The sequence below is a fragment of the Vicia villosa genome, linkage group LG7, assembly GCF_029867415.1.
Source record: "Vicia villosa cultivar HV-30 ecotype Madison, WI linkage group LG7, Vvil1.0, whole genome shotgun sequence".
NCBI classification, from domain to species: Eukaryota; Viridiplantae; Streptophyta; class Magnoliopsida; order Fabales; family Fabaceae; genus Vicia; species Vicia villosa.
In genome coordinates, this window is record NC_081186.1 from 274,300 (window position 1) to 286,589 (window position 12,290).

At 37.3% G+C, this 12,290-nt stretch overlaps 1 protein-coding gene across 1 annotated transcript; it reads left to right on the forward strand.

The window, feature by feature from the left end:
- The first annotated feature begins 6,234 nt into the window (after positions 1-6,234).
- On the forward strand, positions 6,235-11,131 carry LOC131616867 (uncharacterized). Its single transcript, XM_058888323.1, has 12 exons — positions 6,235-6,427; positions 6,570-6,677; positions 6,757-6,894; positions 6,979-7,444; positions 7,620-7,922; positions 8,146-8,768; positions 8,860-8,945; positions 9,026-9,244; positions 9,345-9,473; positions 9,845-10,213; positions 10,359-10,474; positions 10,660-11,131. Exons 1-12 carry the CDS (start codon positions 6,299-6,301, stop codon positions 10,779-10,781), a joined length of 2,808 nt encoding a protein of 935 aa, XP_058744306.1. The 5' UTR covers positions 6,235-6,298; the 3' UTR covers positions 10,782-11,131.
- The last annotated feature ends 1,159 nt before the right edge of the window (positions 11,132-12,290 follow it).

Below are 12,290 nucleotides of genomic sequence, written 5' to 3' on the forward strand. Positions count from 1 at the left end.
TTTGGACTGCATTCTGCAATTTTAGTAGGGGATAGTTGTCTTTTTTTTTCTTTCTTAATGTAGTGTAGGTAGTTGTCTTTTTTCTTTCGGTATGTTTCTCCGTATAGTTCTTAATCATGTTCTCCGTATATTCTTTATAAACATTTTTTTATTTCTCTTATTTAATTTTTATTATTTATGAGACTTTTTTCTTAATTCAATTCTACAAATCTTTTATTTTCCTACATTTTAATGTTTGTTTGAAAAATGTGCGTCACACACCAGGATCCGTGCGAACGCACCGATATTCCAACTAGTTTATTTTTCATTATTCAATTCATTTTTTATACTTAAAAAAAGTATTTTTCATTATTCAATTCATTTTTTATACTTAAAAAAAAGTATTTATAGAATTGTTTACTATTTTAATATATTTAGAGATTATAATGATAACACTTATGAAGAAAATAATCACTTTTCTCTTTTGCAAAGATCATAATTTACCATTTTTACAATTTAAGAAAAAAAAATGCTGATATCATTTTTGCCATAAAACACACTCACATCATCTCGTGTTTTTTAAAATTCTTTTGAAGTGGTTGTGGGAGGTTTTGATTTCATGGATGATTTCACAATATTAGCAAAAAGAGCATTGAAAGAATAAGTATTAACATGTGTGAGATATTGGATCGAACTCTAGTATTGTCGAAGGGTAGCTTCTTGGTTCGACAGTTCGACAGAGTTAAGCATGAAGTCGAAGGATTGTTCACATGCTGGTGTCGAAGTGTGCATGCTGTAGTCGAAGATGGGTCTAGCATGCAGATGTCGAAGATGCTAGGGTTGTTAGCATGTTAAATTAGGTTTAGTGTTTAAACCCTAATTTGTTAAGTTAGCTTGTTTATTAAGTTGGCTTGTGTAATGGGTCTTGCTGAAAAAGCCCATTAGTTAGTATGTTAGGTTTTATTATAAATAGCATACTAGTCTCTCATCATTGCTAAGCTGCAAATCCTAATTTAGGGTGAGAGAGGTTATTTGTTATTCTTGTAAACTTGTAATCTTGTTTTAAGAGAAAGTAAAAGAATAACGGTTATAACCAATTATTGTGTTCTTCTTCTCCCCTATAATTCCCTATTATACTTTGTTATTGGTATCGTTTTTCACAACAAATTGGTGCGGTGAGCGTGGAGAAGATGCCTTCAACAAAGTATGAGATTGAAAAGTTCACCGGAGTGAATGATTTCGGTCTGTGGCGCTTGAAGATGAAAGCCCTACTGGTTCAGCAGGGTTGTTTGGAAGCGTTGAAGGGAGAGGCAGCCATGAATGCCGAATTGACGGCAGCGGAGAAGACAACTATGATCGAGAAAGCACACAGCGCAATTCTGTTGAGCCTTGGTGATAAGGTTCTCCGGCAGGTATCAAAGGAGACGACGGCATCAGGGTTATGGGTGAAACTTGAAAGTTTGTATATGACCAAATCGCTGGTAAATCGACTCTACCTGAAGCAAGCTTTGTATTCATTCAAGATGATTGAAGACAAAGTATTGGCTGAGCAGTTGGATATGTTCAACAAGCTGATTCTTGATCTTGAAAATATTGATGTGAAGATCGATGATGAAGATCAAGCGCTGTTACTATTGTGTTCTTTGCCTCGATCACATGCTCACTTCAAAGAAACTCTCTTGTATGGAAGGGAGTCCCTGACGTTTGAAGAAGTTCAATCAGCCTTGTACTCTAAGGACTTGAATGAACGAAAGGAGCATAAACCTTCGACTGTTGGCGAAGGTTTGGCCGTTAAAGGAAAACTCTTACGAAAGGATGGTAAGTTCGACAAGAAGAAAGGAAAAAGCCAGTCGAAGACTTACAGTGGCGAAGCATCTGGCATTCGATGCTACCATTGTAAGAAGGAGGGTCACACAAGAAAGGTGTGCCCTGAACGCTTGAAATATCATGGAGGTAAGGATAATGGCAACGCTGCCATTGTTCAAGATGATTTCGAATCATCTGATGTTCTTGTGGTTTCAAGCAGTGACTCTAAGAAGGAGTGGATTATGGATTCAGGTTGCACTTGGCACATGACTCCAAACAAAGACTTGTTCGAGGAATTATGTGATCAAGATGGTGGATCAGTATTGCTGGGAAACAACAAGGCTTGCAAGATTGCAGGTGTTGGATCTGTGAGATTCAAGCTCCATGATGAGTCAATAAGGTTGTTGACTGAAGTCAGGTATGTTCCTGATTTGAAGAGAAATCTGCTTTCTCTTGGTGAATTCGACAAGAAAGGATATGTTTTCCAAGGAGAGAAAAGTATCCTAAGAGTCATGAAGGGTTCGAAGGAAGTCTTGAGAGGCGTGAAGAAACAAGGCTTGTATACCCTTGAGGCTGAAGTTGTAAGTGGTTCGACAAATGTTGCATCCACGAAACCTTTGTCGAAAACAGAAATCTGGCACATGAGATTGGGCCATGTCAGTGAAAGGGGTCTGGTTGAATTAGGGAAACAAAATCTGCTTGGTGGAGACAAAGTCGAAAAGCTGAAGTTTTGTGAACCCTGTGTACTTGGAAAATCTTGCAGAGTGAAGTTCAACAAAGGCAAACAAAGAACACATGGATCCCTTGATTACATCCATGCTGATCTTTGGGGGCCTGCAAGGTGTCCATCACATTCAGGAGCAAGGTATTTTCTATCCATAGTAGATGATTATTCCAGAAAATTATGGGTATTCATCCAGAAGACTAAGGATGAAACTTTTGAGAATTTCAAAAGTTGGAAGACTCTGGTTGAAAATCAGACTGGCAGAAAGGTCAAGAGGTTGAGAACCGACAATGGCCTTGAATTTTGCAATGAGGCATTCGACAGTTTTTGTGCTGCCTCTGGTATTGCAAGGCATAGAACTACTGCAGGTACTCCACAGCAAAATGGTTTGGCTGAAAGGTTTAATCGAACTATTTTGGAGAGAGTCAGATGCATGTTGACTAGTGCGGGGTTAACAAAGGTGTTCTGGGCTGAGGCTGTTTCGACAGCAACATATCTGATAAACAGATGTCCTTCGACAGCGTTAGATATGAAGACACCTGAAGAAGTTTGGTCGGGACATCCACCATATCTCGACAAACTGAGAGTATTTGGCTGCGTAGCCTATGCTCACATTAGGCAAGACAAGGTCGAACCTAGAGCTCTGAAATGCATGTTCATGGGATACCCTGAAGGAGTCAAAGCTTACAGACTATGGTGCCTAGAGCCAGGTCACAGGAGGTGTATCACCAGTCGAGATGTAGTTTTCAATGAAGCTGAAATGGCTTTTAAGAAAACTGATGATGTTGGTCGAAGTACAGAAACATCTGACGAAGAGCTGGAACAGGTAGAGATTCCTGTTGAGGTGGAGCATGTTGATGCTGAATTGCATATCCCAGATGAAGTCGAAGAAGAAGCTGAAGATGTTGAAGTTGAGGAAACTGACGATGACTACCTATTGTCGAGAGATAGGCCGAGAAGAGTCATCAAGCCACCTCAGAGACTTGGATATGCAGATCTTATAGCTTATGCCTTAATCTCTGCAAGTGAGGTTCTAGACGAAGAACCTAGAGACTATAAGGAAGTTATGAGGAGTCGAAATAAGACTGAATGGCTGAAGGCCATGGATGATGAGATGAAATCTCTTCATGATAATCATACTTGGGAACTGATCAAGAAACCTGTTGGGGCAAGGTTAGTCAGCTGTAAATGGATTTTCAAAGTTAAGGAAGGAATTGAAGGAGTGACGTCGAAAAGATACAAGGCAAGGTTAGTTGCAAGGGGTTTCACTCAGAAAGAAGGTGTCGACTTCAATGATGTGTTTTCTCCTGTTGTGAAGCATAGGTCCATTCGAATGTTGCTTGCCATGGTGGCTCAGTTCGATCTTGAACTGGAACAGATGGATGTGAAGACTGCGTTCTTGTATGGTGATCTAGATGAAACGATCCAGATGAGGCAACCTGAAGGGTATGTCGAAAAGGGGAAGGAAGATTATGTGTGCAAGTTAAAGAGATCTTTGTATGGGCTGAAACAATCTCCTCGACAGTGGAATAGAAGATTCGACAATTTCATGGCACGCATAAGTTTCATTAGAAGTCAGTTCGACCACTGCGTTTACTTCAGATTTCGACCTGGTAATTCATTTGTTATTTTGTTGCTTTATGTGGATAATATTCTCATAGCAAGCAACAATGTTGAAGATGTGACGAGGGTGAAGGCTGAACTCAATAAGGAGTTCGATATGAAGGATCTGGGAGCTGCTTCCAGGATTCTTGGAATTGACATTCGAAGAGATAGAAAGAAGTCGAAGTTATGCCTATCTCAAGAGGCATATCTACGGAAGATTCTTGAAAAGTTTGGTATGTCGAATTCGAAGTCAGTTGTGACTCCAACAAACCCTCAATTCAAGCTGAGTATTGATCAGTGTCCCAGTACTGATGTCGAAAGAGCCTATATGAATAGCATCCCATATGCTAATATAGTTGGTTCTTTGATGTATGCTATGGTCTGTACTAGACCCGACATAGCTTACGCAGTCAGTCTTGTAAGCAGGTACATGGCGAATCCTGGAAAGGCTCACTGGCAAGCATTGAAGTGGATTTTAAGGTACATAAATGGGTCTCTGAATAGAGTCCTAATTTATGGTGGAGCCTTGGGTGAAGATAGTAAAGCAGTAATAGAAGGATATGTCGACTCTGATTATGCAGGTTGTATGGATTCCAGAAAATCTATTTCTGGATATGTTTTCACTATGTTTGGCACTGCAATTAGTTGGAAAGCAACACTTCAGAAGGTTGTTGCTCTATCAACCACTGAAGCGGAGTATATTGCTTTAACTGAAGCTGTGAAAGAAGCATTGTGGCTTGAAGGTTTTGCGAAGGAGCTGAAACTTCAAGGTCGAGATATCACTGTTAAATGTGATAGTCAAAGTGCAATACACCTGTCAAAGAATTCAGCCTATCATGAGCGAACTAAGCACATTGATGTGAGGCTGCATTTCGTCAGAGGAGTAATCGAGCGTGAAGAAGTCCAAGTGTTGAAGGTTTCGACTGAAGACAATGTTGCTGATATGATCACCAAGACATTGTCGAGTTGCAAGTTTTTCCACTGTATGCAGTTGATAAAGCTGCATGAAGAAAGCTAGTCTGTTCCTTGACGTTGTAGAGTTAGGTCCAAGGTGGAGATTTGTGAGATATTGGATCGAACTCTAGTATTGTCGAAGGGTAGCTTCTTGGTTCGACAGTTCGACAGAGTTAAGCATGAAGTCGAAGGATTGTTCACATGCTGGTGTCGAAGTGTGCATGCTGTAGTCGAAGATGGGTCTAGCATGCAGATGTCGAAGATGCTAGGGTTGTTAGCATGTTAAATTAGGTTTAGTGTTTAAACCCTAATTTGTTAAGTTAGCTTGTTTATTAAGTTGGCTTGTGTAATGGGTCTTGCTGAAAAAGCCCATTAGTTAGTATGTTAGGTTTTATTATAAATAGCATACTAGTCTCTCATCATTGCTAAGCTGCAAATCCTAATTTAGGGTGAGAGAGGTTATTTGTTATTCTTGTAAACTTGTAATCTTGTTTTAAGAGAAAGTAAAAGAATAACGGTTATAACCAATTATTGTGTTCTTCTTCTCCCCTATAATTCCCTATTATACTTTGTTATTGGTATCGTTTTTCACAACAACATGTTTTAAGAGGAACACACAAATGTCGACTAAGTTTTGCATCAATATGCCTCCAAGAATCAACCTAGGAGAATTATAGCCTTTTCCAACTTAGGAGAAACCTTTAAAATTGGTCAACCACAACGGAACACAACTCAGGACTCTAAATTAACAGAAAATCCATCAAATAAGAGAAAGACAGACTGATACGATTCTATATCGAAAAGATCAACATAGAAACGATATTAGTTAAAGACGCCGACGATGGAAAAAAAATCTATTAAGTTTTCAATTGGAATTCACATGCTCCTAAAACTTTCGACAACTTGAATAAACTTGATGGACAAGGAAAGACGGACCGCTAAAACAAAGAAATAATATAATTTTTTTATTTTAGGAAACGAGAATGCCACTTTTTTTCAAATATGTAAAAAAGTTAAGTGAACAAATTAATTTAATTTAGAAAACAAAAATAAAAATAGATTTAAGAGAGTAATTAATATTTATTAAATAAGTTTAACATAAATAAATAATTAATAATTTAAGAATGACCGAGTGGAAACGAAGCGGCAGATAGAGGGAAACATTTATCTATATATAGCTCTTGTAAAACCTTTTTCCCGCCATTCACCCTCTCTGTATTTCACTCTTCAATGGTGAGGTCTAGAACCGCTGCAAAACCCTCCGCACCGGCACCGGAAAATGAGTATAACCTCGAAGTTATCTCAATCGGTTCGCTCTACAATGGACAATGGCACAAGAAGTATTGGAGCACTTCTAGGGTATGGACAATGGCACAACAAGTATTGGAGCACTTCTAGGGTTCCATTACATCTTCTCTTCTCTTCTCTACCGTTTTATTCTTTCCATTTTGTTTTATAATGATCACAGTAACATTTGAACAAGTATACTGGCTGGTTGTAGGGTAAAGATCGACATCCATATCCCGTCGGCTACCAAGCTGTTAGAGCTCACAACGGGGTCACTTGTAAGATGGAAATTCTCGAAGGCGTTAACGGTCCTACATTTTTGGTTTGTACTCTCAACATACTTTCTTCTTTCATGTTTTCACTTTAACTACAGATTGATTAGTTACATAATGTTCCTACAGATTTCTTCTGATGATGGGAATTCCGCTTCTGGGAAAACTCCAGACATTGCATGGGCCGGGTTTCAGAGGAAAGGTTTCACTCGCACCACCAAGGTTTTGCGTAGGAAGAGACATTCGCCTAAAATGGATGGCGTAGAGGTAGGAATTCGTCGTTACTTGTTTATATTATATTGCTCTGGTGACTTGTTTACATATTTTTCATTCCTTTTATTTTGCTCCCAGCTTTTTGGGTTCAAAAACCAGTTTATTCTGAGGTTGCTTCGCCGACTAGTGGCAGATACAAATGGAATAGCTGAACCAAGCGGACTAGTGGCAGATACAAATGGAATAGCTGAACCAAGCTTCCGTAACGAGGTTTCTAAAACAGAGCATGATGATTCATTAATTCCCTTGGGAAGATCACGTTCTAAAGAGTCTCAGGGCTGTATTGACGTTGATCTTTATGCTCCCGATACACCAGATGAGGAAGTGCTAAAATATGATTCAAATATAAGCCCAAAGAATGATTATTATAATTCGACTGACAAGGATGTGGCAAAGTCGATGATGTCACTTCTGCTTCCTCAAGCAGTTCCCTTACTAAGGAATAACTCAACAGATGAGAAGTTCACACTTATCCCTTCAGATACACTGCCGTTTAAAGAAGAACAAAATGAAGTTGGATGTGTTTCGGATGTACCATCGTCTGGTAAATATACCCATCGGTGCTATTTTAGTTTTTCTTGATTATTTCTTCTAAACATCATGCTACAAGGGCTTTTGATGAAACATGTTGTCTTTTAAATCTTCTCTTTGTTTTTGGGTCTGTATGTTCCATGTTTATGTTTAAACGTGCTTTGTTGAATCACATGTTTATATGGCAGATAAAAACAGGCCTCATGATTATGATGTATGTATTCCTGATTCTGATCTGGAGGACATGTCTTCTCCTGATGTATGTGTTCCTGATTCTGATCTGGAGGACATGTCTTCTCCTGATGTATGTGTTCCTGAATCTGATCTGGATGACATGTCTCCTCCTGATGTATGTGTTCCTGATTCTGATCTGGATGACATGTCTCCTCCTGATGTATGTGTTCCTGATTCCCTTCTGGACGAGTCTCAAGCACATGATAGTTTCAAGTCAGTGCAAAATGACCTTCCAATTGCTCAGGATTTTACTGGAGGTAATGTGTTTGTTATATTTGGCATCAAAATAAAAGTTCTTAAAATCAAATAATCATGATCATAAGGTTTGAAGTGTGTATCATAGTATAATTCTTCTGCCTGTTTTGAATTGAAATGCTTGTTGAGTCCGTGTCAACCTATTTGCATGCCAATCCAACTTAACTATTGTTGCAAACTATTAACATATGTTGTGTTTGATCTAAACATCATCATTACTTGCAGAAAAGACGCAAGATGAAGCCGGTGGTAAAATAGGCAATGCTAAAACATTGGCGATATCTTCTTCTCAGTCACCAAATTTCATAAACACCATAAGAAAGAGGCGAAATTTTGTTTCTCCTCGAACCCGCAACAATGTCCCTCCATCAAAAACCATTCAAGCAAAAAATGATAAACTACGCAAACCAGATGATTCTGCAGGTTTAATATTAGAGAAACCTGAAGTTCATAGTGATGTTCCAGATCTACAGAACAACCTAGCAGAACTAAACCTTTCATCTCAAAATCCAAACCCACTTTCCTGTGAAAATAAATGCTCTGGTGGCAAGGAAGCTCAATTTATTTCAGAACCAATGGTTCCAAGAAATCAGGAACTCAAGGATAATCCGAAAGACAATGTAAAGTTTGTGGGGCGCTACATGCTCCCAATGCGTGTTTCATCATTACTTTTAAAAACAGTTGGAGATGAAATCCACATTTGTGTTTTATGTGGCCTTTTGACAGATCAGAACAGAACTCTGTTTGCATACAAGGTAGCTATCAAGGAACCGAATTTCGGTTGCCCCTCTGCCATGGTTCACACCCCGATAATGTTGCCAGATCCAAAATATAACTTCATGACAGAAGTAAGTTGCTTATTTTTTCCTTATTTACATTTTATCCAAACCTTTGGCTACATAAATGCTTACTTTTAAAATATATCACATTTTTTGCTAGACTATGGTGGAAAGGACTGGGATGGAGTTTACTCCTGATGGACAGTTTATTGTCTTAATAGGCAGCATAAAAACCCCAAGTTGCAGGTTAATTGTTTCTACATGTTAGAATTGGTATATATTGGAATAATATAAATAGAGTAATTAAATATATTATTTAATCCCAGGGAAAGTAAAATTGATTGTTGTTGCTCAACATGCACTTTAATCTGCTCGAAGAAGAATGGTTTGAAGATTGTTCATGTAGAAAGTGGTTATGCATCAGTTGTGGCAACATTGGAAGCTGTTGAAGACTTGCATTGTATTTCGGTTTGTGAACCTAACCGACTTGTTTCTGTTGGAGGGAGTGGGAACATACAAGTGTGGGTCATGAATTCAACATGGAGGTGATTTTAATGCATTCTCTTTGATTTTTCTTTCCCCTTTATGATGACAACAATGTTCTTTTCAAAATCATATCTTCACCCCTTATTAACAATTTTGCAGTGAAAAGATAGAGCACTTCATCATTCCGTCTGCTGGTTCCACGTCCCCTGGCATTGTGGAATTGAAGAGGGTCCCCAAGTGTGCTCATTTGGTTGTAGGTCGAAACATTTATGGGGAATTTAGTTTATGGTATGTTGTCTATATTTACCTTGAAAGGATATCCTATTATACATTTAATTTGACCACAGTTGGTTTAGGAATGTTCTGAGGATTTTACATTATTACAAAGCAAGAACTAATGTTCTGTCCATAATTTACCATAGTCAACATATTTCTTTTGTATTAATTGACTCGGAATATGAAGAACATGAGTTCTTTATCTGTTTTAGAACATGTCACTGCTGGCTTTAATGCCACATTTTCATTCCCTCATTTCAACTTCTCTTCAAATTTCTTATTCAAAAAAACCTCTAACCTAGCTCAACAGTTTTTAAAAATAAGAAATACGGTGTTCAGTTATAGTAATATCTCATTTACATAATTTTCAATGTTTTCCTCAGGGATATTACAAAACTCAATTGTGTTTCAAGCTTCTCTGCTTCAAAATATCCAATTAATGACTTCTTTCCAATAAGCTTGTTCCATTTGCAAACAAAAGACTTGCGATTGAGCTATGCTAGCAAAGAGGAGAAGGCTGAAAAACTTTTAGAAGCATCCAATTTTTGGCTCTCGAAGCAAAGAGAGACATATAACTATCTACCAACCGAAGATGTTGCTATGTGGTTTCTTGTCTCGACTCCCTCGGTCATTGATTGTTGCCAGGATCATGTTTCAACTTCAATTCATCATGATGTACATACAGCTAGAAGTTGGACGCTTGCTCTTTTGACGAAAAATAGCATTTCTTTTGGAAGTCCCTTGGATCCTAGGTGCCATATAATGTTTCCTGAGTTTAATTTTATTTTGTTTGATTCTGTTAATATCTGATTCTTAATGGTGTTGTGCTATTGCTTATTCTACATGGCTATATTGATTCACATTTTGACCGTTTTCACGTATAAAAACTGTATGCAGGACAACTGCTGTCGGTGTCTGTGGTGGTTACGGAATCATGAGCACAAGTGATGGTGTGGTATATATGTGGGATTTGTCTAGAGGCTCCAAGCTTGATATTCTGCACCATTTCAAGGGTATGTCGCACTGAACACTAATACTAGAAGTAGCAGTAACATAATAAGTTACAATTATATCTCTCCTCTGCTTCCTATGTCATTGTTTCCTTATAATAATCAAAATGATTGTTTATCTATTACTGTTGTGTCATCTTGAGGATTCATATTTTGACATATGGTTTCAATAAATGTTTGATTTTTAGATGACACTATCACAAGTATTGTTTCGGATGATTTGGATTCAAATTCAAGTGTTGTGGGTGTCGCCGGGGAAGAAGGCCATCTGCTGCTTTATTTACATCGTGATCAGGACTCAACTGACTAGAGAAAATGACACTGTTGCTTTATATATGTATATTAAGTAGCTGGTTCATCTTTTTGATGCTTTCATTTGATCTTTCATGTTTTGAACCTCATTAAGTATAAGAAAATGGCAATAGCATATTCCATGGAGAGTATTTCCTTTGTCACATATTAAGTATCACATTAGCAAAAAAAAATGTTTTAAAACAAGTGTTATTTTATGTTTTCAATGTAACATTAACTACCTTATTCCTATTTTATTTCCAAATTGATGTTATGTGTATCACTCCCAAGTCCACTGTATTCCACTGTTTTCCTGCTCATCATTGATATAGGCAGGTCATGATTTTGTTTTCCTGCTCATCATTGATATAGGCAGGTCATGATTTTGTTTTCCTGCTCATCATTGATATAGGCAGGTCATGATTTTGTTTACCTGCTCATCATTGATGAAAAGCATGCTCTGATTTGAATCAAACTTCAGGGGCTAATTTTAAATAAAATGTGGCAACCTTGATTCGAACACACGGGTCTTTGTGATTTGAATCACATACCAATGTTTGACAGAACTTTTGAGCATTATGCTGTTGGGGTCTTGGTGGATACAAGGTACTCATGGAAAGAAAGGATTTTGCCTTTTTAGTAGAGTTGGATAGAGAATTTACCTGAGTTTTGCATCTACTTGCTACATTAAAAAAAAAAAGACTCCTTTGGTCCATACTTACTGACTTGAATAACCAATGCTGATTTAGTGGATAGACTCTAATATCACTAAATTACAATTATAACTTTATAAACCAGTTAGTGGATTATGTCACAAAACAAATCCATACGATGGCAAATTAATTATCCTTTCAAACCTGAAATCCTAGTTGGAATTCAGCATCTCATACCTTTCTTTTCTAGCACAATATTTCTCATATCAAGCAAGAAAAACAGTACTGTTAAGTTTACCAAAGGAGGGTTGGTATGCTGTATGCATATCTTTTCATTACATTTAAATATTAGACAGTTGAAAAATGCATTGATTGTACAACAAAAGATTTAGCAGCTAACAAAATTCTAACAAGTAGAGACAAATAAAATTTTCACATGCAAAATATAAGACAAACAAAATGAACAATTACCAATTTGTCTCATAACAAATCAAAATGAATTTATTGATTTGTAATCACATAAACTTAGAAGTCATTAATTAGTTTTCCAAGGTTGAAGCATACTGAAATTGGATGAATACTATACTGTCAGTTCAATAAACAACACCAGCATTGATTCAATGGGGAGATAACTAACATTTCTTCACAAACACGATACCGAAAAAGTAATAGACATTGACAATCCAAATCTAGAACAATATGCAAAAAAATGTGAATAGTTAAGTTCACATATTGTCTTTTTCATAACCTAAATTGTTTTACTAAATTGATAATAAAATGATCCTAATCACCACATTAACACATAAAGTACTACGTACGTGATGATTAATGAAAATATTGTTTCAAGCAAAGACAACCTTAACAATTCTAGGCTT